Source organism: Oryctolagus cuniculus, chromosome 5, assembly GCF_051225735.1.
Source record: "Oryctolagus cuniculus isolate XC-2025 breed Fujian yellow rabbit chromosome 5, ASM5122573v1, whole genome shotgun sequence".
NCBI classification, from domain to species: Eukaryota; Metazoa; Chordata; class Mammalia; order Lagomorpha; family Leporidae; genus Oryctolagus; species Oryctolagus cuniculus.
In genome coordinates this window covers 42,213,360-42,241,244 of record NC_142871.1, presented here as the reverse complement: position 1 = coordinate 42,241,244, position 27,885 = coordinate 42,213,360, and the positions used below count along the sequence as shown (strand labels likewise).

Here is a 27,885-nt window from a genome sequence, read left to right as displayed (position 1 = left end):
ATTATTATTTGGGGTAAAGATAAAACACAGACCTGATTTCACAGATGCACATTTGTGTCTCGGTCAACAAGCTGAACACGTTTTATAAGTGTAATATCAGATTATGAAGATCAAAGTAAGATTCCTACCCTACTCACATCGGAACTAGTGTAACAAGTTAGTCCAAGAAAGAAGTAGTAGATATTAAACTTGTTTCATTCTTGACAAACTGTGCTCTAATGAGTCAAGGCATACTATAAAGTGCTTCACAGGCCTACCAACTATGGAGTCTAATTTATAGACTGGTTTGTTACCTTGATATCATTCCAAAATTCTGTTAAAGTTTGTTTATAATAGACAAATTTAAAATGCCAACATTAGGGACTATCCCTCAAGATTGCTTCAATAACTTTTAGATATGTTTATCTGTGGTGCTATTTCAAGTTCATAAAGTTCCTCTAATGTTCTCAACATGATTCATTTTACCTTCCTCTGGGAAATGCCTTAGAAGCCAATGTAAAGGTCACAGGGTTACAACGGGAAAAAAAAAAAAAATCTGTACCATATGTTTCCAAAAGTTATTAAATAGTCCCCATTAAATTATTTACACTTCTTTTTCTTTTTAAGGTTTATTTATTTGAAAGTAGGAGTTGCATGCAGAGAGGAAGAGAGAGAGAGATCTTTCATCTACCGGTTCACTCCCCAAATGGCTGCCACAGCTGGGGATAAGCCAGGATGAAAGCAGGAGCCAGATTATCTTCTGGGTCTCCCATGTGGGTGCAGTGGTCCCAGCACATGGGCCATCCTCCTCTGCTTTCCAAGGCACATTATCAGGGAGCTGCCAAGTCTTGAACCAGCACTCACATGGGATGCTGGTATCACAGGTGGTGGCTTAACCTGCTATGCCACAGCATTGGCCCCATGTCACAGTGTTGGTCCCAACATGTCATTGGAAGATAAATTCCACGATGTCAAGAACTGTTATTTTCTTTGCCATTTTCTGAAGCAATCAGTGAGCTGCACCCACAATAAATATTAAAATTAATGTTATTAACTCACAAATGACTAATGCATCTTCCCTTTCTAATTGCTAATTATGATCTACTTGAAGTTGTAACCCTTCCCAAGGACCTCGTAGAAGACACTTGAAAAATATATTTCTTGCTTGTAAATGATTTATGGTCAAGTGAGGAAAAACAAAATAACCCGCACATTTAGAGTAAGAATAAATTTGCATAGGCAAATACAGATCTTCAATCATTTATAATATTTAAACTTCTAAAAAAGAACTGCTTTAATCTTGAGTATTACAAAAGTCAATGCAAGTTTTTAATCTTAAACTCATCTTAAGTCCTTAAAGGGTATATTGTTGGATGATTTTTAAAAAAGCAACTTGGAAGACTTAGTCTTCCTCTTTCAGCCCAACCAAACTAAACATATTACCCAATCAAAGCAGCTATACTTTTATTAGCTTTACAGAGGAGGATTAGCCTAGTGAGCCGCGGCGCTGGCCTCAGATACACAATTTTAAATAAAATATATTATTAAAATTAATCTTAGATATTTCTTTTCATCTTTTTTTTTATATTTTTTGACAGGCAGAGTGGACAGTGAGAGAGAGAGAGACAGAGAGAAAGGTCTTCCTTTGCCGTTGGTTCACCCTCCAATGGCTGCCGCGGCCAGCGCGCTGCAGCCGGCGCACCGCGCTGATCCGATGGCAGGAGCCAGGAGCCAGGTGCTTTTCCTGGTCTCCCATGGGGTGCAGGGCCCAAGCACCTGGGCCATCCTCCACTGCACTCCCTGGCCACAGCAGAGAACTGGCCTGGAAGAGGGGCAACCGGGAAAGAATCCGGCGCCCCGACCGGGACTTGAACCCGGTGTGCCGGCGCCGCTAGGTGGAGGATTAGCCTAGTGAGCTGCGGCGCCGGCGGAGGAATGGTTTTCTTATAACCAACACCTGTGTTCATGAATTTTTAGAAAAAACTTAATGTTCATAGTAAAAATGTTCCTGGTTCACATTACAGAGTTTTTGCATTTTTTTCTCTCCTGCTCTACAAAGAGTACCAAGACTTTCAAAGAATTCTGTCACCAGAGCAAGGATACAGTAACATGTGCTGGCAGACACATGTTGATTTAGTATCACTCCTTATCAGGGAAAACAAATATCACTAATACCTGAGAAAGCATTCATTTTACTTGGATTGTTCAGAGTAAGAATACCAATGCCATTGTCTTCCTTCTGAAGGTCAACAGATCCACCAGGGAACTCCTGAAGTTTTCTTTTAACTTCTTCCTCATGGAAGCCATGAGATGTATTATAAAGTGACACTCCTGTTTGATGTAGCAATTTGGTCCTTACTGACAGAGATGATGTCTTCAAAAGGCTGCTTGCCATTTCTGGAAAAGATAGATTTGTATGCAATTGTGTAAATTAGCAGACACTCACTTTTCTAATATTATATATTAATGGGCTATAGTAATGGAGTTTTCTATTGAATTGGGAGTACTCCTTCCCCCTACTTCTAAGGACACAGTCAACATGGCATTCCTTTCTTTTTTCCCTCCTCAAATGAAACAATTCACAAACCGTATCATTTCACCTTATTACTGAGAGATGATGACAATCACAATGCACTCACTGGGAACCACAACACCAGGAAGGTTAAAAAACAAAATGTTGCTGTTCTGTATCAGGCAGTACCACCATCTCCTGCCTCTAGGTAATAGTTCTCATCATGGCACTTTTTTTTTGCATTAAACCCTTAACTTTCTAAATTCTAAGAATAATGCAGTCCAAATGCGCCCCTCTCGAAACAGTCTCTGTGCAGAAATGCTACAAGAGCAATACTATTCTCTAAAAGAAATTATATTCATTGCATTATTCTTATCTTCTAAGATCCTGTCAAACAAGAGCTAAAAGGAATCCTGAGGAAAATGGAGAAATAGAAATGTACACATAGTTTCTGTGTTCTCCAAGGTCTTCACACACACACACACATGCACGCGCGCACACACACACACCACAGAGTCTCCTAAGTAATCTGATTTGACATTTTGCTCTAGGTAAACATTTTGTTTATGTAAGACATACATTCAGAAAAGTATACAAGTTACACCTCAGTGAATTTTTACATGGAGAGTACTAAATTGTAGTAAATGGCATCCAAATCAAGAAACAACACAGCCTTAGCCTCAGAAGGACCCTTTTGCCCTTTTTAGTAATGACACCTAAAACAAGGATAATCATTACCTTGACCTCTAGTAGCCAAAATTAATTTGCTTGCTTTGAACTTTACAGAAATTGAATAATATATATTCTTTTGTGTCTGGTTTAAACTTTAAAGTTTTTGACATCCATTATGTTAATTGTGTGGTAGGATTACTTAGGAATGAAATAAATAAGCTTAATTTTTAAATAAAATGATTCACAATACAAAGAAATGGCAAGTGTATACCAAATAGCCCCTTTGTTGCATAGAAGATAAACTAAATGAAGTGAGGGCAAAAGGAGCCTGCTAAATGAACACAGGATGAGCAGAATTGCCCAAGCATAAATAATGCTGGACCAGGGGAATCTTTAGTGTAGACTTTCTCCCTATAGAGTAATGGATGATACCAGTGGGAGGGTATTAGCAAGAATTTCCCAGGAGGATACAGGAAGGATATGGGCCACCTACAGTCCTGCGTATTCTTTCAAAAGCTATCAATTTAGACTGGCACTGTGGCATAGCAGGTAAAGCTACTGCCCATATGGGTACCAGTTCATGTCCTAGCTGCTGCTTTTCCCATCCAGCTCCCTGTTAATGGCCTTAGAAAAGCAGCTGAAGATGGCCCAAGTGCTTGTGCCTGTGCCACCCACGTGGGAGATCCAGGTGAAGTTCCTGGCTGCTGACTTGGCCTGGCCCAGCTCGGGCCATTGTGGCCAGATTAGGGAGTAATCAACAGATAGAAGATCCCTCTGTCCCTCCAACTCTGACTTTCAAAATAAATAAATACACCTTTTAAAAAAATAGCCTAAATAGTTCATTATTCTCATTGTAATATTCTTTTTTTTTTTAATTTTTTGACAGGCAGAGTGGACAGTGAGAGAGACAGAGAGAAAGGTCTTCCTTTGCCGTTGGTTCACCCGCCAATGGCCACCGCGCTGCAGCCAGCACACCGCGCTGATCTGATGGCAGGAGCCAGGTACTTATCCTGGTCTCCCATCGGGTGCAGGGCCCAAGCACTTGGGCCATCCTCCACTGCACTCCCTGGCCACAGCAGAGAGCTGGCCTGGAAAAGGGGCAACCGGGACAGAATCTGGTGCCCCGACCGGGACTAGAACCCAGTGTGGCGGCGCCGCAAGGCGGAGGATTAGCCTAGTGAGCCACGGCACTGGCTTCTCATTGTAATATTCTAAGAATATACCACAAAGACATTTGGGCTGTTTTCAGAGTTCTTTTTTTTTTTTTTTTTTTTTTTTTGATCTATGTATTTGAAAGGCTGAGAGAGTGAGTGAAAGGGAGATAGATGTATTAAGATGTATTATCTTCCAACCACTGGTTCACTCACAACAGCAACAGCAGGGGTTGTACAGGTTGTAGCAAGGAACTGGTAACGGCATTAATCTCCCATGTGGGGTGACAGAGACCCAAGTACTTGATCCATCATCTGCTGCCTCCCATGAGTACACTTGCAGGAAGCTAGATTGGACACAGAGGGTAGACTCAATCACATAATCCTAAGTATTCTGATATGGGGATGCAGTCATCCCAGTAGTGGCTTAACCTTCTTTACCAAAATGCCTGATTACAGTTTTTGACATTACAAATTGAGTTGCTGCAAATACTTCAGCATGTGTTTTTGGTTAATGTATGCATTTCTCATGGGTATACATCCAGAAAAGGAACTGGTTGGCTTGGTGTGTTGCAGCCAAGCTTCTATTAATTCTTACCCACTGAAGAATTTTGCAAGTTAGTTTTTTAACCCATTGGTAGCTCCAAATTGATCATAGTAGGAGTCAGAGCAGACACTAAAACCCCCACTCCTCACCCCAAATGCACACGTATATGTGCATGCACACACACACACATAATGTGTGGTTTTGTTCATTTGTTCAACTTTAGAAGACAGTGTCAAAAGGATTTCCCAAAATCGTTGTACCAATGTTTATTCCAACAGATACTGAATGTTTCAGTTGCTTCACAAACTTTTTGTCATTTGCAATTGCCTTTTTTTCTTTCAATTTTAGGCATTCTAATGGGTAACTCCTCACTGTAGTTTAATTTTGTATTCATATCATGTCTAATGAAGACAAGCCCCACTTTCTTATACTTATCTTTCATTTGCATATCATCGCTAGGCAAGTGACTGTTTAAGTTTTTTGCCCACTTTTTTCTATCTATCTGCCTTAGTACTGATTTATTGAAGATCTTTTACTCTTCAGTCCAGTTTTCCTAAAACAAATCCTATACTTCTGTCTCCAATTCAGACCTTTCACTTGTACATTCAACTCAATATTGTCTACCAGAAATACACTTAAGATATATCACGGGTATCTCAAAATCATTACCTAAACATGAATTCATCTTGTCCTAAAACCTGTTGCTATTTCTTTATTCCCTCCCTTGGCTATTGACTGTATCTTTGATCTTCAGACCCACACAGGAAAAATCTCTAGATCAACCCAAATCTCCTTCTCTTCCTCACTTCTTACATGCAATGTACCTCTAATACAATGTCTTTTTTCTCATATTTCTCATCCTCTCTCCTCCACTCCCTCTAATACTAATACAGTTCAAACCTCATTTAACCTCATCTGGAGTAACATAATCCTCAAAGTCCTGTGGCTATCTTTATAAAACAATCAGGGCATTTCAAACTTAAGATTGTTAAATAGACCTCTATTACCAAATGGATCAAGTCCAAAGTGCTGCTGGATTTGATCCTTATCTAACAGTCCTGAATCTCTTCTTTCATAATATCTCTATATACAATCTATATGGGATACCAAACAACCAAAGTCCTGCAAATTTACCAAGTATTTTACATTACTACTTCCTGCCTATAATATTCTTTCCTCCCACTCTAATCTGGTAAATCTCCAATCATCTTTGAATACTGAATTCCTAAGCTTCCACCTAAAAGAAATTCCTTAAGTAGAAGTAATCAGTACTATATTTGCCCCAGCCCAGTATACTGTAATATCAGTTTTCCATTTTAATAGATTCCACACATTTTTTTGTTTTTCATTTGTCTGTCTCAGTAGGAAGGATACTTGAGAGAAGTTCTCTGAAGCATATACTTTCTATCACAAGTGTCTAGTATAGTAGTCAACACTAAAAGGTACTTACTAAATAGTTAATGAAGGAAAATATGGGGAAGTAAAAAATAAATCATCAAGTGGCTAAGTGAAATAAACTTTTTATAGTTTTTAAAATGTCTCTAATATATAAGCCACTAATAATATATAGGCAACTAAGGGATATATCTTACAACTTGGGAACAGTATTTAAAATTTTACCCATTAAGGTAATTTGTAAATACAATATTGAAGAGACCACGTTGTTTCCTAAAACCTCTTCAAGGTGACTAAATAAAATGTAATGACTATCAGAAAACTATGTTTTAGAGGGTTTAACATCAAAAAGAAAAAAAAAAAGGTAGTAAGGTGCTCATTGTCTTACAGAATGATATCCAAGAATAAGAACTTGTTATTTTTCCAAGAACAAAGGTGCTTTTACTTGCCATCCTACAATCTGTGACAGAACCTGCTCTCAATTATCATATGCTATCCTATCATATAGTTACTCCGTACCTTCCCTCCCTCAAAAAAAGTGACCAGTTGCCTGTAGCTGATAAAAAAAAAAAACAGTAAACACACTAGGTAACAAACTTAATAGATTATGATTAATAGTGGTCTGCATCAACATGATTAACAGAACAAGCAACCAAGGAAAGAAATCAAACACCATGAACTGCAAAATAAAATATCTACATATTTAAAATTAGCTTTAACATCTTTACTTGTTGCTTATTTCAGACTCTGTCTCCAAAACTAATGCAGTATCCTTAATTTATGCAACATCCTACCATCCCCCGTCATCTGTCATAGATTATTAAATTAGAAAATTATGTAATTAAGGAACTGATATTATGGAATTAACTGATTTCAAGATATCTAATGCCTATTAAAGACCTAGAAGCTTGAAGGAATTATTACCAAACATGATTTTTCAACATTCCAGGATATTTCCAGTTAACTCAATGGACATTTAAGATTTTTGAAATAAATTTCCAAAGAAAATTAGAACATGGAAATATACAATGGCACAATATACAGAAAATAAAAGATGGTTTATATTGCAGGTGTTCCCAGACTCTAAATTAGTGCAATAGATACTCTGTTGGTAATATATAAAATTATTGTGCACATTTAAGAATTAGAAGATAACTGTGATACCAAAGAATGATATGGAAATTCTAAATGGCAAAGAAGTACTACCATATATGTAAATAATAAGAGCATGACATGGGGAGGGACTTTGCCCCCCTTGCCCACAGTATACGCCCTCTGCCAAGGACTTAGCATTCAAGGCACCATCTTGGAAGCAGACAGCAGCCCCTATGAGATGCCAGCACCATGAACTTGGACTTGGACTTCCCAGCCTCCAAGACTGTGAGAGATAAATTTATGTTCTTTATAAATTACCCACTGTCAGGTATTTTGTTGTAGCAGCACAAAATGGAACAAGGCATTTCCATTTTACAAAGCTTACCTTTGGGCTGGTGTTACGGCATGGCAGGTTAAGCAATCACCTATGATGCTAGATCCACTTTCAGAGCACTGCTTTGAGACCTGGCTGTTCCACTTCCTATCCAGTTCCCTGCTAATGTGCCTGGGAAAACAGCAGAGCATGGCCCAAGTACTTGGATCCCTGAACCCACATAGGAGACGTGGATGGAATTCCTGGCTCCTGGCTTCAGCCTGGCCTAGCTCTGACCATCATGGCCATTTGGAGAGCGAATCAATGGATGGAAGAGCTCTTTCTCTATGTCTCTGCCTTTCAAATACATCTTAAAAAAAAAAAAAAAAAAGCTTACCTTCATGAGTACTTTCTTCATGGTTGTGGGGAACCTTTTCATGCCATACAAAATTATCAACTTAAAAATTAGACTGCCACAGATTTAGTGAATTTTGAGTCCTGCCTATCTTGGCAAGGCGATACCAAATGATTTCCCAGGCTTTATATGGCCCAAAGGGCAAGAAGTTCCCCACACTTGCACTAGAGCAACTTACTTCAAATTTAGAAAAAATACAAAAGCTCTCAACCAAAGTCCTTACTCCTTTTCCTCCAAGTAAGTGTGTACATTAAAATATACTTATTTGAAAGAGAGAGAGAGACAGAGTATGCATGTGATGGCTCCCAGCCAGTGGTTGTTTCCAAATGCCTGCAACAGCCAAGGGTAGGCTAAGCTGAAGGTAGGAGCTCAGAACTCAATCTGAATCTCTCGTATGGTTGTCAGGCATCCAAGTACTCATACCATCATCTGCTGCCTCCCAAGGTGCACACCAGCAGGAAGCTGGAATAGGGAGTGGAGCTGGAACTCCAACCTAGGCACTCCTACATCAGATGCATACATCCCAGGTCAGATACCAATATTTAAGCCAAATTTTAAAAAAACAATTATCAGGGCTGGCATTATAGTATAACAGGTAAAGCTGCTGCCTGCAACACAACATCCCAGGTGGGTTAGTATCCCAACTGCTCAACTTCTGATCCTGCTCCTGCTATAGGCCTGGGAAAAGCACGATGGCCTAAGTGCTTGGGCCCCTGCCACCCACATGGGAGTCCTGGAAGAAACTCCTGGTTTCAGGCTGTCCTAGCCCTGGCTGTTGTGGCCGTATGGGGAGTGAACCGGTGGATGGAATACCTTTTTGTCTTTCCCTCTAATTCTTTCAAATAAATGAGTAAATCTTTAAAAAATTTATCAATTTATTAAATATCTGGGATACTCTTTCAAGTCATTCCATAGTAGTCTAGACTCACAAGTCTTTTGAATGGACAAGAACATACTTTATATACAGACTATATGATTAAATATAATAAAGAAGCTGTACATTACTAGTCTGTATATATACTTCTATTAAAAATGATTTTTGCTCACTGATTAGAAAGTCAGACACAGTAGGGCTAAGCATTTCTCAGGGATATTTTCTACGAAAATAAGCTCTCAAGGTCAGCTTAGCTCACAAAACCAAGAGGCTCTTTCAGAGGATGGTTGTGCTCTGCTTATGACAGGGTTTCTTTTAAATTATTCTTTAGATTTTTATATCTCTCACACCCTATGTACGTATGTTACATTTACTTCTCAACAAACTTTTAACTGAAGACTATTATTCCAAATGTTGAGGATGTCTCTGCCTTTGCTAGTAATATTCTACCTTGCCAAATTGAAAATGAACTTCTTGAACCAGCAGATGGAAGACCTTTCTCTGTCTCTACCTCTCACTGTCTGTAACTCTACCTCTTGAATAAATAAATAAAATCTTTAAAAAAATGAACTTCTTAAGTACTCTATATTTTTATACAGAAGAAATTTAATAGGGAAAAGAAATTTTACATTGGTAGCTACTGGTGATAAGAAACTCATAAGCAATCCAAAATCTCTGGTACATCTGGCAACATAAGCAAGATACCTTAAAAGTAATGTTATCTCTTAAAAATTGATGCACAACCAGAAAAGGTAATAGAGAATTAGATATGAGATGAAAGGTAGTATTTTGGGGGTGAGTTCCTTATTCCATTAAATCAAAAATTTGTTACAGACAGGGACTATATCTTATTCACAGCCCTTAGCATACAGTTTTATAATATTTGTTGAACTGAATGACATATGCTTAACATTACAGAGGTATTATAAGTACCCCTCATTTCCTAAAGTTTTATATTTACAAAATGAAAATTATTTCATTTCTGGGTTTCTAAGAAATGTTCAAGTCTGGGATATGTGGCCCAAAGTGTGTGAGGGAATCATATATAGGAAGAGAAGTAAGTTCTCTTTCCCACTGATCTCTGGTCAGCTTGCCACGGTGTCAATATTCCTCCTTCAGTACCAGCTGAGGAATTTCTGCTAGTCTTTGGAAATAGAGGAGTGGGAACAGCAAGAGCTCTGTTTCTGGTTTCATTCATGTTTACAAAATGGGTTTGCATCCAACATGATATCTATTAGGTCATTAATCAAAATAACACTTTTAAAGGAATAGGGTTTATAGGCAATATGAAGGTACTTTCTATATTTAATATCTATAATACAAATTTTATAAGAGTCTGATTAGTAATTATGTGTCCCACTTCAATTATCTGAGGCCTCCTTACCACTGGCTGCATTCTTACACTGACTGTATAGAAAGAGGAGGCAGAGTAGACTTTCCCCAAATATACCTCAACTCAGGCTTCATGCCTGGTCTCTACTATGAATGGGGGGACATGGCAAAAAAAATGAATAGATGTTTCTCACACAGCTACTGGGTGTTACAGGTTATGGCTATCCTGATACATTCCCTGCCAGTTTCTCAGAAGGAGAGGCAGTTTACCAAGTCAGTATTGTAGCAAACTGCTAGCAACTGCTATTAGCAAATTTAAAAGAGAAACCCAGACTTAACTACTCTGTCCTCATCTTCCCCACTCCCCCTTCCAGAGGGAGATATGGAAATAAGAGTAGGCCTCTTAGGGCTGCTTCTCCTCTAGGGAAAATAAGCTCTCCATGTCGCTTACCAGTTCCACTCACAAAGCTGGGAGGCTACCTATTCAGACCCACACATGGTATTCCAGGAGCTTGCATTTTTGTAGATTGTTCTCTATGTATGCTTTTTCCCAGGACAGAATCAAGTGGGAAGACAATTCAAGGGAGAAAATTCATTTGGAGCAGAGATCCTAATCTTTTCCACAATGATCATGACTTCAGCAATAAACATGAAGAAACTTGCTAAGGGAACAGAGGACAATTTTTCAAAATTTGCCTAAGATTTCAATAATCTTCTGTTTTAGAAGATGAACAAGGAATTACACCGGAAAATAAAGAGTGGCTTTCAAAAATCATTGGCATTTTAAAAAGCACATATTTATTTGAGAGGTAGAGAAGGGAGAGGAGGAGTGGAAAGAGGAGGGGCAGGAGGAAAGAGATGGAGATCTAGAGAGGCAGAGCTCCCATCGGCCAATTCACTCCCCAAAAACTCACACGGGCTGGGACTGGCTATGACAGAAACCAGGATCTGGGAACTGGATCCAGGTTTCCCATAAAAGTGGTTGACAGCACTGCAGCTGTCAGCGTCTGCATTAGCAGGTAGCTGAAGCCAGGAGCTAGATATGAATATTGAACCCAGTTCCTCCAATATGGGACACAGACATCTTAACCTCTAAGCTAAATACCTGCCCTAAGCTTTTGAAAAAAATTTGAATCAGAGAAAAGATCTTCCATCTGCTGGTTCACTCCCCAGATGCCTACAGCAGCCAGAAACCCAGTGCCCAATCCTGGTCTCCCATGTGGGTGGTGGTATCCAGTACTTGAGCCACCATATTCTGCTTTCCAGGGTGTTCATTAGTGATGTGTAATGAATAGGCAGGCACCCAGATAGGTCTGCTGAGTTGGAAGTTGCAAGTTTCCATATATAATTCCATCCTTCTACCTGTCAATCAAAACACCCCCTTTACTGAGATGCATCTGCTTCATCTGAGGTTTAAGAGGGCACACCACGAAAATATGGATATAAAGGCGGCCCTCATGGGACTTATGGAGGTAGCATAAAATTCCCAGGAGGCTTCACATCTGCAGGGGCACCACCCCGTATCTCATAAAAGAAGCCAAAAACTGGGGGAAGCTCTGTTACCATAGACCGTGCCTGGAGGTGCCTCACAGGTGTCTTGGTCTCTCCTCCTCCACCCCTTCTCCCTTGGGGCACTCCTCTGGCCCACGGCCCACTCATGATGGATATTTCTCCATGTGGAGCAACCCAAGCTCATGATTGCATACATGTTCACTTTCTCACCTACTGAAAGAAGTTTGTTATCACTTAGCATACCTTATACGTGTCTGCACTTAGAACACTTGTCTCTGCGTGAGACAAGAGCCTGGAGTAACAATTAATACACCTTAGCTCACATCATTAGAAGGAAGCTGGATCAGAAGCAGAGGAGCCAGGATTCAAATCAAGCACTCTGATATGGGATTAGGGTTAAGTGGTAAACTAACCTCTCTACCAAAAGCCTACCTCAATCATTTTTAACTATCATTGTGAGATAATAGAATCAATCAGCAAAATATATTCTGCTTTCATATTAGGGCAATTAGTATGAATGCTAAGATATGCAGTTCATTATCCTTTACTAATTCAACATTTACATATTTCTGTAATAGTATTTTGCCTCATTAGAAATCATTAATCTATCTTTGAAATGCTGACTTTTTGAAGAAAACCTTATGCCACTACTTTATATATCCTTTTCCCTATTCTATATTTGCTCTTTGTACCCTCATTCTCTCCCCACTTCTAATTCTCCCCTTTCTCTTTTATATCTCTTTGTCTTATTAAAGTGGTGCCAGAAAAACTCAAGGACCCCTCTTAAGACTACAAGATTTGCTAGCCCCAAGTTTAGGAATCCAATCTAAAAATTGAATAATGACTTCCTGGGTTTGCCTTCAACCCAGATCTAAATTCAAAGACTACCACAGACAAGAACTCAATGCTGAGATCGAGGAGATAAGGTGGAAGCCATCAGAGAAATGATGGTCTCTGAAACTACAAGCAAACAAATAAAATTAAACAATCAGTATTTGGGATTTCTTCCAGAATTAGAAGGCAATGAAAAGGTTTTGAAGCATTTATAATTTTAAAAACTACCCTCAGGGCAAAAAAACGTTTAAAACTTGCACGCAGACATTAAGTAAATATTTCAACAGTTTGCTGCCACACAGAAACATAAAGTGAAAAATACTGTTTGAGTACTAGTTATAGCATTAAATCTCAATGTACAGCACACTAAGGACAAAGATCCTACATGAGGAGTAAGTGCGCAGTGACTCCTGTTGTTGACTTAACAAATTGACACTCTTGTTTATGGCCTCAGTAATCACCCTAGGCTCTTGTCATGAGCTGCCAAGGCTATGGAAGCCCCCTGAGTTCACCGACTCTGATCATATTTAGACAAGGCCATGGTCAAAGTGGAGGTTCTCTCCTCCCTTCAGAGAAAGGTACCTCCTTCTTTGATGACCCATTCTTTCCACTGCACGCAGAAAGTACACCGAGACAAGGAAGTTCACTGCTAAGCCACTAGCAATGGGGCAGCAAGGGAACTCCTTATGGCCATCTGAGACCGAAGGTCGAGTTCTGTGAAAGTGAACGAACACAGTTATTCTCAGGGCACTGGAAATAAGCTAGATGTTCTCTCGAAACCCTTTTCCTGTTTTTATCTTATGTTGAAATCATTTATTCCAAACAGCAAACAGAAACCCATGCTTAACAGGAAAACAACCTAAGGCAGGTAGCAAACAAGGAAAAGTCATATTAATTTGCTTTTACGCTGTCAACATAGGCCACTTCTAAAGTTTTTATTTTAGGTTGTCATCAAATCAACTACTTTTCAAGTTTCACTGCATGCCGCCATCATACAACCAAATGAACACGTTTAGTTCCTCAAATCCTTCAGGTTTCTCATTCATCATTTCAATCCTTTGCATGTGTGACACCAATATCTGTTACACTAACCTCTTCCTTAGAGTAACTCCACGTCATCTCCTGGAACACCCCAGACTACATCAAAGTTCCCTTCCTATCTGTGCTCACTTTTATACCCCTCATCATAACCCTCACTTACTACTTCACCCTAATTAGTTCTTCAGCCTAATCATCCCATTAGACTTAAGTGCAAGAGGGCATCTGAAGGACCTGGAATAGTATCTGACAAGCAGGAAATGCCAATTAAAATTTCCTTCAAGACTAAATTCCATACAGGGACTTAAGAATCTGTCCAAAAACCAACTCTCCAGCTTCCCTGTTTATTATTCTTACACTTACTTCGATTCAACTTACCTCTTCACAAGCTGGTTCCCCTTACTGGAATGCTGATCACTGCTTGTGCCCCAAAAGATTATTACCCACTCATCTTTCAGGTCAGAACCCAATAGGCTGCTAAGAAAAGATCAGCTGTTTTATTACCACGCCCCTCCCTCCCCCGGATTTCACAACAACTACACTTCTCCACCCCTAATCAACCCCAAGTGTATTTCTTTCAGGTGAGTGCTCAATCTTCAAAAAGAAAACGCCCTTTTATTCCCGCCCACATCAGCTGTATCTCTATACCTAGCACCTACAAGCAGTGGCTGGTAACGAAAAGGTGGCGAGGAGAGAAGTGCTGACTTAGCCTCCAAGTACCTATCAGCCTTTTGAATCTGTAAGCAATTTAACCCTCTAGACAAAGGATACCTTCTGTGCGTGCGGTTAAAGGGTGTACTGCGGCTGCAAAAACTAGCGTAAAACAACCAACAGTAACTTTTATCGGTGAAAAGTTGGCTGCACGAAACCAGATGGTTTAAGAAACGTCTGTTAAGCAAGATCATGTATGTAATACAAAAGGGAAGGGACAATTACGGAGGTTCCAGGGATTATTACCTTAGTACGGGGCTTTGAAATTATTCACAAGTGAAATTAGAGCGTTGGCAACAAGCCTCCTTATCCCTTTGCAAACGTTAAAAAGTCACCATTTTCCCACGTTCTCTGCAAAGTTCCACTCTTGCCCCGGCGCCCTACTTCACCTCGCAACGTCGGTCCGCGGCGCTCGGCCCTGCGCCCCCACGGCCAGCAGAGGGCAGTGAGCCTGCGCTGCGACTTCGCGGACAGCGGGCAGCCGGGCCGCGCGGCTCACAGCCTGGAATCGCTTGGCACAGCCCTAGAGTCCGCACCACGGCGACATGTTTAGGACTCTCTTCCCGATGACACCAAAGGTGAATCCGTAGGACCAGAAAGCACGGACGCAGGACCCTGCAGCCGGCGGCGGTGACTTCCCCTTCCGCTCTCCCGCGACCCCCTTCCGCTTCCCGGCACCCCCACTTCCGCCTTCCTGGTCTCCCTTTCGCTCCTGCAAGATCCTCTTCCGCCCGCCTCAGTCCACTGAGGACTCCGTGGCGACTCCCTCCGGCCTCACGGCGCCCGCGCTCCGCTCCCCACGTGCTCTTTCTCATCCCAGCGCCCTGTGACCCCGGAAGACCCGTCCCCACAGCGAGATGCGCCTTTCTCCTGGGCCACTTTACCCGATTGTACCGTCAGCGGACCCGGTTGCAAGCGAGCCCAGCACTGCGGGCTGTTTTGTGCTTGCTTGGAATTTTTTGGCTCTGGGATCGTGGTCAGCGAACCTGGCTTAGTTTCCTGTCCCGCGCTCTTAGCCGGGGAAGAAGGAGAGGGCGAGAAGGCAGTTTCTAGGAATAATGGACGGGGAGCCGAGGGAAAAATACTGATGCTGAGGGGAAAATAGGTATTTTTTGACATTTAAAAAACTGTATACTGACAATCTGCCCTGAGTGTGACGTGTTCTTTATACAGCTCCGTAATGTTAAAATTCTGTGCTAAAACCTATTTTATGGTGCAGACAGGTAGTAGTTTGGAAGATAGCTTACAGGATTAGAGTCTTTTTTACTCAAAGACGAAGTACTGAAGGTGTATCTTGGGTAGTGGATGTCAAAGATGAATACAGCTGCATATTAAAGCGGTGGAAATAGATTTTTATGCCGTAAATACAGACAGTAGGAGAAAGAGTGTCATTCTAGTTGGTGTAGAGGTAATTTGGCCCTTAAGGGACAGTCAGTGTGGGTGCTCAGTAATGAGAGAAGTAAAGCTAGGCAAGATTAATTGGTGTAAATGTGATTAGGCTGGTTGTGCCTGTTAGGTTATTTACTTTGGGATTTTATTCTCCCATACATGGAGCTGGGCTTCATCCTTTTCAAAGGAATGCCTCTTAGGTATTCGGAGAGTACTTCTGAATTGCACTAAGTAGACATTTGCTACTATAAGCCCTCTCTAGTAAATGCCTGAGACAGGAAGATCAAGGACCTGTCACTCTTTGGGTGTTGCCCAGAACAAATAGTTGTGCTTCCTCAGGTGGCATTGCAAGGAGAGCAAGTGTCATCCCAGGCACATAACTTGGTCAAGTCACTTCTGCTGGGACTTGGATGGAGTTGTAGGTAAAACTGAAATAAGTAAAGGAAGTGTTTCTAGCACAGGGAACAGAATGTGCCAAAGGAGTGAAGCAGGGATGACAGTGAAGTTTTGTGGTGCTGAGTTGTGTATGATAGAGAAGAAGTGAGAGACCAGTGTGGACTGGTAGAAGGAAGTCATTAGAAGTATTTAATTCCCATTTATTGTAAAACAGGCAAGTTAAGCCATTATGCTGTTTTGAACATGAGAGTCACTTGATTAACTGGTCTAGGAGAATTAATCTATCAGTTTGTAGAATGATGAAGGAGACAGATATATTATTTGTGCCTTAGACTTATATGTGTATATGTGGTATTGCAACCTTCCAAGGTTAGCAGCTGTGGCTAAGAAGCTCGACCTTTGAACATTTTTGTGTAGCTCTGGGATAGTATCTTCATTAAATAGAAAATAAATGTCACTTGGGGATGATATTGTCTTATTCCATGTCTTTTGTCCAACATTTTGTAGTTACCTATTGACTAAGAATTAGCTAACAAGTTGAAAAGATAACAAGTTGAGATGAGTGAAGAAAAGACGATATAAAACCTCTGATAATATGGTGCCGCAGTATCAAGGAAGGTGAAATAAGTCTACTTTTCGGCACCAGTCACATTGATGTCTCTAGGAGTATTCTCTCTCAATTTAAGAATCTGAGGTGGCTCACTTGGCTAATCCTCTGCCTGCGGCACCGGTACCCCAGGTTCTAGTCCCAGTTGGGGCGCTGGATTCTGTCCCGGTTGCTCCTCTTCCATCCAGCTCTCTGCTGTCGCCCAGGAAGGCAGTGGAGGATGGCCCAAGTGGTTGGGCCCTGCACCCACATGGGAGACCAGGAGGAAACACCTGGCTCCTGGCTTCGGATTAGCGTGGTGAGCCGGCCGCAGTGCACTGGCTGTAGCAGCCATTTGGGGGGTGAACCAACGGAAGGAAGACCTTTCTCTCTGTCTCTCTCTCTCTCTCACTAACTCTGCCTGTCAAAAAGAATCTGAGGTGAGAAGAGAGGCCTGAAAAAAACAATACAGACACTGAAACAAATCTGCTTTCATTAATAGATATTATTTCCCTTTATGAAATTCTTTCTCATGAAGATAACAAAGGAGAACAAGGCTCAAAAAAACTAAAGAACATAGTTGTATTTGGGTTGCTTTTTATTGCTGGCAAATACCTACAATCCAGGCATCACATTGCCTCATAGTACACTTGCCTGATCTCTGAGAGGAAGAGGGGTGTGGCAAGGTGTACGGCATTTCATTTATTTTCTGTGCTTTTGGGGTCTGATGTAGAAAATCGTTGCCCATTCCAATATTCTGATTCATTTTCTTGTCTCAGTAATGTCAAAGTTTCAGGTCTTACAATTGGGGCTCAAGTCTATTTTGAGTTGATTTTTGTAAATGGTGAGAATAAGGATTCTTATTTCATTTTGCCTGTAGGTATCCCATTTTCTCATCACCATCTATTAAAAATAACATCCTTTTTCCAATGTATTTTCTTTTTTAATATTTTATTTACTTATTTGAGAGGTAAAGTTATAGACAGAGAGAGAGAGACAGAGAGAAAGGTCTTCCATTCCCCTGATTCACTCCTCCAAATGGCCACAAAGGCAGGAACTGAGATGATCTGAAGCCAGGAGCCGGGAGCTTCTTCCAGGCCTCCCACATGGGTGCAGGAGCCCAAGCACTTGGGCCATTTTCTACTGCTTTCCCAGGCCATAAGCAGAAATCTGGATCCAAAGAGGAGCAGCCAGAACATGAACTGGTGCCCATATGGGATGCCAGGGCTGCAGGCAGAGGCTTAATCTGCTATGCCACAATGCTGACCTCCAATGCATTTTCTTGACACCTTCTTCAAAAAAACACTTAGATGTAGATATGTGGATTTACTTCTAGGATTTCTGTTTCATTCCACTGCTTGATGAATCTATTTTCATGCAAATGCCATGCTGTTTAATTACTTACTTCGTGATATATTTTAAGTTCAGATAGTGTAATGCCTCCTCTGTTTTTCCCCCCTCAAAATCACTTTGGCTATTTGGAGCCTTTTGATTCCATACAGATTTTAGTAGTGTGTTTTTGAGTTCTGTAAAAATATCATTGGTATTTTAATACAAATTGCATGGACTCTAAATCATGTTGTGTAGTATGCACATTTTAATGATATTGATTATTCCAATCCATGAATATGGGATGTCTCTCCATTTCTTTGTGTATTCTTCCATGTTTTCATCAATAACATATTGTTTTAATTGCTAGAGAACTTTCACCTATTTGGTTAAGTTTATTTCCAGGTATTTTATTTTATTTGTAGCTATTGGAAATTGGACTGCTTTCGTTGTTCTTTTTTCACATGATTCACTATTGGTAAACAACAATGATATTGGTTTTTGTGTACCAGCTTTGTATCCTGCAGAATTTCTTTATTAGTTCTAAGAGCATTTTGGTGGAATCATTGAAGTTTTCTATATATAACATCATGTCATCTGCCAACAGTGACAGTTTGAATACCTCCTTTCCAATGAGATGCCCCTTTTCTTTCTTTCTCTTGCCTAATTGCTCTAGCTAGGACTTCCAGTTTGTTGTTGAATAAAAGTGGTAAAAGTAAGGATCCTTATCTTGTTCCAGATCTTAAAGAGAAAGTCTTCAGCTTTTTCCCATTCAATATGATATTAACTCTTGGATTGTTATATATGGCCTTTACTATATTGAAAATTTTCCTTCTGTCCCTAATTTGGTCAAACGTTTAATCCTGAAGGAATTTTCTGCATCTATTGAAATGATCGTATGATTTGTTTTACTCCCTCATTCTGTCAGTGTAATATATCATATGTATTGATTTACTACCATTAAACCATCCTTGCATCCCTGGGATGAATTCCACTTGATAGTGGTGAATCGTCTTATAATATGAGGTTGGATTCTATCTGTTAGTATTTTGTGGAGGGTTTTTGTATTTTTGTTCATCAAAGATGTTGGCCTGCAGCTTTCTTTTTTGTTCCTGTGTCCTCTGATTTTAGTATTAAGATAATGGTGATTTCATAAAATGAATTTAGAAAAGTTTCTTCCTACTCTTTTTTTTTAAAATAATTTAAGAAAGATTGGTTTTGATTCTTCTTTAAATTTTGATGTGATTCAGCAGTGACGCCATCTGATCTCAGGCTTTTCTTTACTGGAAGGTGTTTTTTTTTTATTTCAAATTCAAGTTTGTTGCTTATTATTTGTCTGTTTAGATATTCCATTTCCTCATGATTCAGTCTTGGTAAGGTGATTGTGCCCAAGAATTTGGTCATTTCTTCTAGGTTGGTTACTTAATTTCTTGCTATGTAATTGTTCATAGAAATCTTTAACAATATTTTGTATATCTGTGGTGTCACTCACAATGTCTCCACTTTAATCTCTCATTCTGTATATTTGAATCTTCTTTCAGTTGCTTGAAAGGCTTATCAATTCTGCATATCTCTTCAAAGAATCAACTTTTTATTGATTTTTTGAATTTTTAAAATCTATTAATTTGTGCTCTAAATTTTGTTATTTCTTCTATCAACTTTGGGTTTGATTTGTTCTTGTTTTTCTGTTCCTTTGAGGTGCAGTGCAAACTTGTTTTTTTGATATGTGTATATATATATATATATTTAGGTTTATTTTGTTTATTTGAAAGGCAAAGTTATAGAGAGAAAGGGAGAGCGAAATCTTCCATCTACTGGTTCACTCCCCAGATGATCACAACCATTGGAGCTGGGCCAGGCCAAAATCAGGACCATAGAACTCCATCCAGGTCTCCCATATGTTTAGCAGGAGACAAGCACTTCAGCCATCATCTACTGCTTTCCCAGGTGCATTAGTAGGGAACTGAATCAGAAGTGAAGCAGCCAGAGATTGAAGAAGCACTCATATGGGATGTTGACATCATAGACAGGGACTTAACACAATGTTCCACAATGCTAGTTAACTTTCCAACTTTTTAATGCAAGCATTACTGCTATAAAATTCCATTTTTGTACTTCTTTTACTATCTTCCATAGGTTTTGGTAGGTTGTTTTACCATTTTCTTTTTTTCTTTTTTCTTTTTTTTTATTTGAGAGGTAGAGTTATAGACAGTGAGAGAGAGAGAGACAGAGAGAAAGGTCTTCCTTCCATTGGTTCACTCCCCAAATGGCTGCTACGGCCAGCGCTGCGCCGATCCGAAGCAAGGAGCCAGGTGCTTTTTCCTGGTCTCCCATGCGGGTGCAGGGCCCAAGCACTTAGGCCATCCTCCACTGCTCTCCCAGGCCACAACAGAGAGCTAGAATGAAAGAGGGGCAGCTAGGCCGGCGCCGCGGCTCAATAGGCTAATCCTCCACCTAGCGGCGCCGGCACACCGGGTTCTAGTCCTGGTAGGGGCGCCGGATTCTTTCCCGGTTGCCCCTCTTCCAGGTCAGCTCTCTGCTGTGGCCAGGGAAAGCAGTGGAGGATAGCCCAAGTGCTTGGGCCCTGCACCCCATGGGAGACCAGGAGAAGCACCTGGCTCCTGCCATCGGATCAGCGCGGTGGCCGGCCTCAGCGTGCCAGCCGTGGCGGCCATTGGAGGGTGAACCAACGGCAAAAGGAAGACCTTTTTCTCTGTCTCTCTCTCTCACTATCCACTCTGCCTGTCAAAAAAAAAAAAAAAAAAAAAGGAAAGAAAGAAAGAGGGGCAGCCGGGACTAGAACCTGGCGCCCATTTGTATAGTTACTCTTACCAGTGAGTTTCTACCTTCTGATATCTTTTTCTTGTTAGCATCTCTTTCAGTTCAAAGAAATGCCTTTAACATTTTTAACAATATTTATTAATTTACTTGAAATACAGAGATAGAGGGGGAGAGATAGAGAGCCCAAATACTTGGCCGTCTTCTGCTGCTTTCCCAGATGCATTAGCAGGGAGTTGGATCAGAAGCAAAACAGCTCAGACTTGAACCAATGTTTTTATATAGATGTGAGCATCACAAGTGGCAACAATGGCGACTTAACCCACTGCACCACAGCCTCTCTTTAGCATTTCTTGTAACATGGATATCATGGTGATAAATTTTCCGAGATTTTTGTTGTTGTTGTTGTCTGGGATTGCCTTTATCACTCATGTTGAAAGATAGCTTTTCAGGATACTGTATTCTTGGCTGGCAACTTTTTTTTTTCCTTCAGTACTATAAAAGTCTTATCCTACTACCTCCTGACCTGTAAAGTTTCTGCTGAGAAATCTGCAGTCAGACAAATTGAAACTCTTATCTTTGTTATTTGTTTCTCTTTTCTCTTGCACCTTTAAGATTCCTCTCTTTATGTTTATCTTTAGAGAGTTTGACTATAATATATCAGATTTGGTTGAATCTGAGTGGTAGCCTTTGACCCTCCTGTACCTGGACTTATGAGATGCAGCAAATACAGTTTGAAGAGGGAAGTATATGATGATAAATTCCTTCATTAAGTATATGATGATTCTTGTATCTCAATCTAACTTTATACCTCAGTGAATTAGCAAAAAGAATGAAATAAGCTGAAAATTAGTAGATCTCAGGAAATAATAAAGATCAGTACATAAATAAATGAATCAGAGACTAGAAAAAAAAAAACGAAAGAGCAATGAAACCAACATTAGGTCTTTTTTCCAAGGTAAAATTGACAAACCTTTAGCTTGACTAAGCAATGAGGGAAGTCTCAAGCAAAATTATAAAGAAAGAAGAGACATTATAATTGATACCACAGAAATACAAATGATTGTAAAAGACTTCTGTGAGCAATTCTACAAAAATGAATTGGAGGGGTCTACATTGTAGTATAGTGGATAAAGCCACCTCCTGCAAAGCCAGTGATTTCTCCCTCTCCCTCCCTCCCTCCCTCCCTCTCCCTCCCTCTCCTTCCCTCCCTCCTTCTCTCTCTCTCTCTCCCTCTCTGCTTCTCTCCATATGTCTGCCTTTCAAATAAATAAATCTTTTTTTTTTTTTTGACAGGCAGAGGTAGTGTGAGAGAGAGACAGAGAGAAAGGTTTTCTTTCCATTGGTTCACCCCTCAAATGGCCGCTGTAGCCGGCGTGTGCGCCTATTGAAGCCAGGAGGCAGGTGCTTCCTCCTGGTCTCCCATAGGGTGCAGGGCCCAAGGACTTGGGCCATCCTCCACTGCCTTCCCAGGCCACAGCAGAGAGCTGGACTGGAAGAGGAGCAACCGGGACAGAACCGGCACCCCAACCAGGACTAGAACCCAGAATGCTGGCACTGCAGGCAGAGGAACAGCCTAGTGAGCCATGGCGCCAGCCCAAATAAGTAAATCTTTAAAAAATAGGATTAAAAGGTAAATTCATTTTGGTACAAAAACATGAAATCCATGCATGGGTGGGGAGCTTCAAAGAGTTCATGGAAAATGCATAGGATGAAAAACCATGTGGATGTTTCCAAATATTTTTTACACCAAAATTAGCTTATATTTTAATTCAATTTCATGAAGTTTTTGAAGCAGCTGCATATATAGAGCATCCTAAAAACTTCACCAAAGTACTGTTAAAAATTATAAGCAAATTCATTAAAGTTTCAGTTTATAAAGTAAGTATACACAAATCAGTTAGGCAGTAAAACTAAGCTATACAAAAAATTATAATCCAATTTGTAATAATATCTGAAAGAATGAAGTGCCTAGGAATAAACATAATCAAGGAGATGAAAGATTGTAAGAAAACTGTAAGACATTGATGAAAGAAATTGAGGACATGAATATATGAAAGATATTTCATAGTTATGGATTGGAAAAATTAATATTTTTAAAATGTTCATATTACCCAAAGGTTGAGGAAATTTCTTTCTATTCCTAATTTATTCAGTTCATTTTTTTTTTCATGAAGCACTGAAGGCTTGCATTGTTGGAATAAATTAAATTTGGCCATGGTATAAAATACTTCTTGTGGGGAGCAACCCGGACTAGACTGTTACTGGAATTAAGACTTATTCTATGCATCTGCTCTCCCACAATATGGCGCTGGGAGAGGAGAAAACAGTTTCTACACAGCTGCCTCCAGTTCAGCCAATAAACTGTAGGACCTGCTCCTGATTGGAGGAGAGCAGCGTACTCGGCGTGTGGGCAGCCGAGTTAGGATTGGCGGAGGAGGACTATAAAGGAGGAGAGAGACGGCATGCACCAGGAACATCTAAGAGGAACATCTAAGGGGAACATCTAAGGGGAACACCTGTGCAGCCCCCGAGAGAGCCGGCCGGTGGTGTGCCGCTCCCCTGCGGAAGTGGGGAATGTGGCAGGGGGAACTGCCCTTCCACGGAGGTGGAAGGGACAGTAGCCAACCCGGGAAGAACCAGCAGCAAACCCGGGGAGGGCCGAGCAGACGAAAGAACAGCGCAGGGTCTTGTGTCGTTCCTCCATGAAGAGGGGGAGCGACATAATGGTGCCGTGACTCGGATATGAAGCCTAGGCAGGGTTTAGTGTCGTTCCTCCATGAAGAGGGGGAGCGACATAATGGTGCCGTGACTCGGATATGAAGCCTAGGCAGGGCTTAGTGTCGTTCCTCCACGAAGAAGGGGAGCGACACTTCTTATTTGTTGCTGAATTTCATTTGTGAATATTTTGTACAGGAGTTTTTTTTATGTTAAAGATTATTTGTTTGACAGGCAGAATTATGGAGTGGGAGAAGGAGAAACAGAGAGAGAGAGAGAGAGATCTTCCATCAGCTGGTTCACTCCACAAATGGCTGCAACAGCCAGGGTTGTGTCAGGCAGAAATCAGGAGCCAGGAGCATATTCTGGGTCTTCCTAGTAGGTGGCGGTCATCTTCCGCTGCTTTCCCAGGTGCGTTAGCAGGTAGCTGGATTGGAAATGGAGCAGCTGGGGCCCAAACCTGTGCCCATATGGGATGCTGGCATCCCAGGCGGCAGTTTAACCCCCTAGGCCACAATGCTGACCCCTAGAGTTTTGTATCTATCTGAGAGATACTGGTTTGTAATTTTCTTGTGGTATCTCTGTCTGATTTTCATATGAGGGTAATACTGTCTTCACAGAATGAAATATTCCCTCATCAGCTGTTGTTTTGGAAACATTTGTAAGAAAATGATAAAATTTTTCAGGAAAGTCATCTGAGCCCATTTTTCCCTGTGTATAGACTAGAATTACTAATTTAATCTATTTACTCATTGGCTGTCCATTTTTAAAATTTCTTCTTTGGTTGATTTAATTTGTTTTATTCTTTCTACAGATTTGTCCTTTTCATCTATGATATCTGATATGTACAGATGAGTCCATATACACATACAATTTTCAGGTATATAATACATTATTATATACAGTTATACTCACCAGGCTATCAAATGAATCCCCAAAGCTCATTCATCATGCTTAATTGAAACTTTATACCCTTTGACCAGTGTCTTCTGGTCTCCATTCCCCTATTCCTGGCCTTTGGCAACCATCTTTCCCCTCTCTGCCTCTATGTAATCAACACTTTTCCACTTATAAGTAATATCATACAGTATTTATTTTTCTGTTCTGATTTATTTTGCTTAGCATTATGCTGCTAAGTTCATACAAATTGTCACAAATGAGAAAATTTTCTTCTTACATAATATTGTACTATTGTACAGTATAACATAGTATTATACTGTTGTACAGTATGGTGTAGTATTCTATTATATATAAATATTATATATATTCATCCCTCAGCAAACACTTTGATCCTATATTTTAGCTATTGTGAATAATGTTACAATGAACATGGAGATATAGAAGTCCCTTCAACATACTGATTATTTGCTTTGAGTAAGATAAAAATAATGACCTTTATCAACAAAATTTTTATGTTTTCTTTACATAATAGCATTCAAAGTTTTATTTACTTGAACAGAAAAGTGGTTAGGGGCTGGTGCCATGGCACACTAGGCTAATCCTTTGCCTGTGGCTCCGGCACTCTGGGTTCTAGTCCCTGTTGGGGCACCGGTTCTGTCCCAGTTGCTCCTCTTCCAGTCCAGCTCTCTGCTGTGGCCTGGGAAGGCAGTGGAGGATGGCCCAAGTCTTTGGGCCCTGCACCCGCATGGGAGACCAGGAGGAAGCACCTGGCTCCTGGCTTCGGAACGGCGCAGCGCTGGCCGTAGCGGCCATTTGGGGAGTGAACCAACGGAAGGAAGAACTTTCTCTCTGTCTCTCTCTCTCTCACTGTCTAACTCTGCCTGTCAAAAAAAAAAAAAAAAAAAGAAAAAAGAAAAAAGAAATATGTTAAACACTTTCATTAAGGAAAAATAGATACAGTAACAAATTTCATTTGCTCAACCCACACAATCACAAAATGTCAAAAATTGGTGTTTTCCCAGGTGATTCTTTTGGTGCTTCTCATTTGGTATAGGAAATCTATCAATAATTATCATGTTTTAAGATCTATGTGGACATTTACAATGTGATAAGAACTATGATAAGGCCTTTGAAAATTTAAAGCTGAATAAAATATATTGAGGCCAGCACTGTGACATAGTAGGCTAAGCCTCCTGCCTCCTGCTGCGCCCACATGCCACATGGGCACCAGTTTGTGTCCCAGCTGCTCCTCTTCTGATCCAGCTCTGTGGTTATGGCCTGAGAAAGCTGTAGAAGATGGCCCAAGTGCTAAGGTCCTTGCATCTACATGGGAGACCCAGAAGAAGCTCCTGGCTCCTGGCTTTGGATTGGCTCTGCTGTGGCCATTGTGGCTATTTGGGGAGTAACCAGTGGATAGAAGACCTTTCTCTGTTGTTGCTCCCCGTCTTCATGGAGGAGCAACACAGGACCCTGCGCTGTTCTTTCGTCTGCTCGGCCCTCCCCGGGTTTGCTGCTGGTTCTTCCCGGGTTGGCTACTATCCCTTCCACCTCCGTGGAAGGGCAGTTCCCCCTGGCCACATTCCCCACTTCCGCAGGGGAGCGGCACACCGCCGGCCGGCTCTCTGGGGGGCTGCACAGGTGTTCCTCTTAGATGTTCCCCTTAGATGTTCCTTGGTGCATGCCGTCTCTCTCCTCCTTTATAGTCCTCCTCCGCCAATCCTAACTCGGCTGCCCACACGCCGAGTACGCTGCTCTCCTCCAATCAGGAGCAAGTCCTACAGTTTATTGGTTGAACTGGAGGCAGCTGTGCGGAAGCTGTTTACTTCTCTCCCAGCGCCATATTGTGGGAGAGCAGATGCATAGAATAAGTCTTAATTCCAGTAACTCAGTCTAGTCCGGTTGCTCCCCACACTCTGTCTCACCCTCTCTCTGTCTGTAACTCTACTTCTCAAATAGATAAATAAAATATTTTAAAAAGTAGCTAAACAACATATATTTAAATGTAGGAGTTTAAAATCTAGTAGAAGAGAAAAAGCATATGCATGAGAAGCAAAACCATAAATTAATATCTGATTATTGTGGCACATGATAAGAATTTCATCATAGAGAGTATACCTTTGGCAAGTACACTGAAGAAAGTCATCACAGAGGTATTGGCACTTGAACTGAGCCTTGTTGGATTAGTAAGTTTTAACAACAGAGAAGAGACAGAAATGAGAGATGCAAATTTCTGAGGATAGAAATGTATGATATGGACATGAAAATGATCTATATGAAGTACTTGAGGGAAGCAGTGGGAGACGAAGCTGGATGAATAAATTCTAGAGGCCTGCACGTTCTTAGTTCAGGCTGCCATCACAAATTACTATAGGCTGGGTGGGTTAAATAACAACATTGATTGCTCAAGGTTGTGTAAGTCTAACATCAGGATGCCAGTTTGTCTGATTTCTGGAGGGGATTGTCTTCCCACTTACTGATGGCCCATTCTCACTGTACCCTTACATATTAAAAAGAGTTTTCTGGTTTTTTGTTTGTTTCTCCATGAGAGCACTAATCCCATTTGTGAGGGCTCCCCCATCATGACCTAATTACCTCCCCCAAATCCCATCTCTTAAACCATTATAGTGGTGGTGGCAACAGAGGGGAGGCAGGAAGAGGATATGTTTTCAACATATAACTTTGGGGGAAGCACAATCATCATGCCCATTGCAGTAGTATATCCTTACAATCCTTTCACTTCTGTAATGTCTTTAGTAATATAACCTCTATTTCCTGTTCTGGATGTTTACAGCCTAATCAACAATGTGACAGCATTAGGGGCTAAGGACTTTAGCTGGGAATGGGATTAGTAGTCTAACAGAATGTTCCAGAGAGCTGCCCTACCACTTCCACCATGAAAACTCACCACCTGTGAGCCAGGAATAGGCCTTCACCAGACACCAAATCTGCCTGTGCATTGCTCTTGAACTTGTCAACCTTCAGAACTATGAGAAATGAGTTCCTGTTGAGGGTAAGGTATCTAGTCTATGATGTTTTATATACCACCTTAAGTAGACCAATACAAATTCTAATTTTATTAACAAGTTTTCTCTCTTTTCACCAGCTTGGATAAAGTTTTGTCAGTGTGACTGATTTTCTCTATTGCTTTTCTGTTGTTCATTACTTTTCTAATTTAAAAAGTTTTCCTCATTTGCTTACTTTAGATTTATTCTAATGATTTTTGATGTTTTAAGGTGGTTAATTTTGAATACTTTAAAATATTTTTATATAGATGCTTATAAATTCCCTCCAAACACTGCTGTTTCTGCTTTTGTAAGTTTCAGAGTTTTATGTATTTTTTTTATTTCAAAGTTGTTTTGATTTTCTTCTACAGTGATTTTCTTCAATATAATTTTCTTCATATTATTTT

General features: G+C 40.6%; 1 protein-coding gene, 1 long non-coding RNA gene and 1 other non-coding gene across 9 annotated transcripts in view; 2 read left to right on the top strand and 1 right to left on the bottom strand.

The window, feature by feature from the left end:
- ECHDC1 (ethylmalonyl-CoA decarboxylase 1) overlaps positions 1-15,031 on the bottom strand; it is a 37,789-nt gene extending 22,758 nt beyond the window's left edge. For 3 of the 7 annotated variants that reach the window (XM_008263477.5, XM_089332735.1, XM_089332732.1), the window contains exons 1-2: positions 14,627-15,031; positions 2,155-2,376 (exon numbers count right to left, since the gene is read on the bottom strand). In XM_008263477.5, coding sequence (XP_008261699.1) covers positions 2,155-2,374 — 220 coding nt within the window. In that variant the 5' untranslated portion in view covers positions 2,375-2,376; positions 14,627-15,031. Of the gene's footprint in view, positions 1-2,154; positions 2,377-14,047; positions 14,082-14,626 lie in introns of those variants that run through there. The other 4 variants (XM_008263478.5, XM_089332734.1, XM_002714807.6 and 1 more) reach the window with 2 other exon arrangements.
- On the top strand, positions 10,327-10,452 carry LOC127493362 (small nucleolar RNA SNORA51). Its single transcript, XR_016234867.1, has one exon. It is a non-coding gene; the product is annotated as a small nucleolar RNA SNORA51 (small nucleolar RNA).
- A 138-nt stretch (positions 15,032-15,169) lies between the features above and the next one.
- The window catches only part of LOC127492967 (uncharacterized), a 105,368-nt gene continuing 92,652 nt past the window's right edge, over positions 15,170-27,885 (top strand). Inside the window, exon 1 of the long non-coding RNA XR_016233762.1 lies at positions 15,170-15,485. This is a non-coding gene — a long non-coding RNA (uncharacterized LOC127492967). The remainder of the gene's footprint in view (positions 15,486-27,885) is intronic.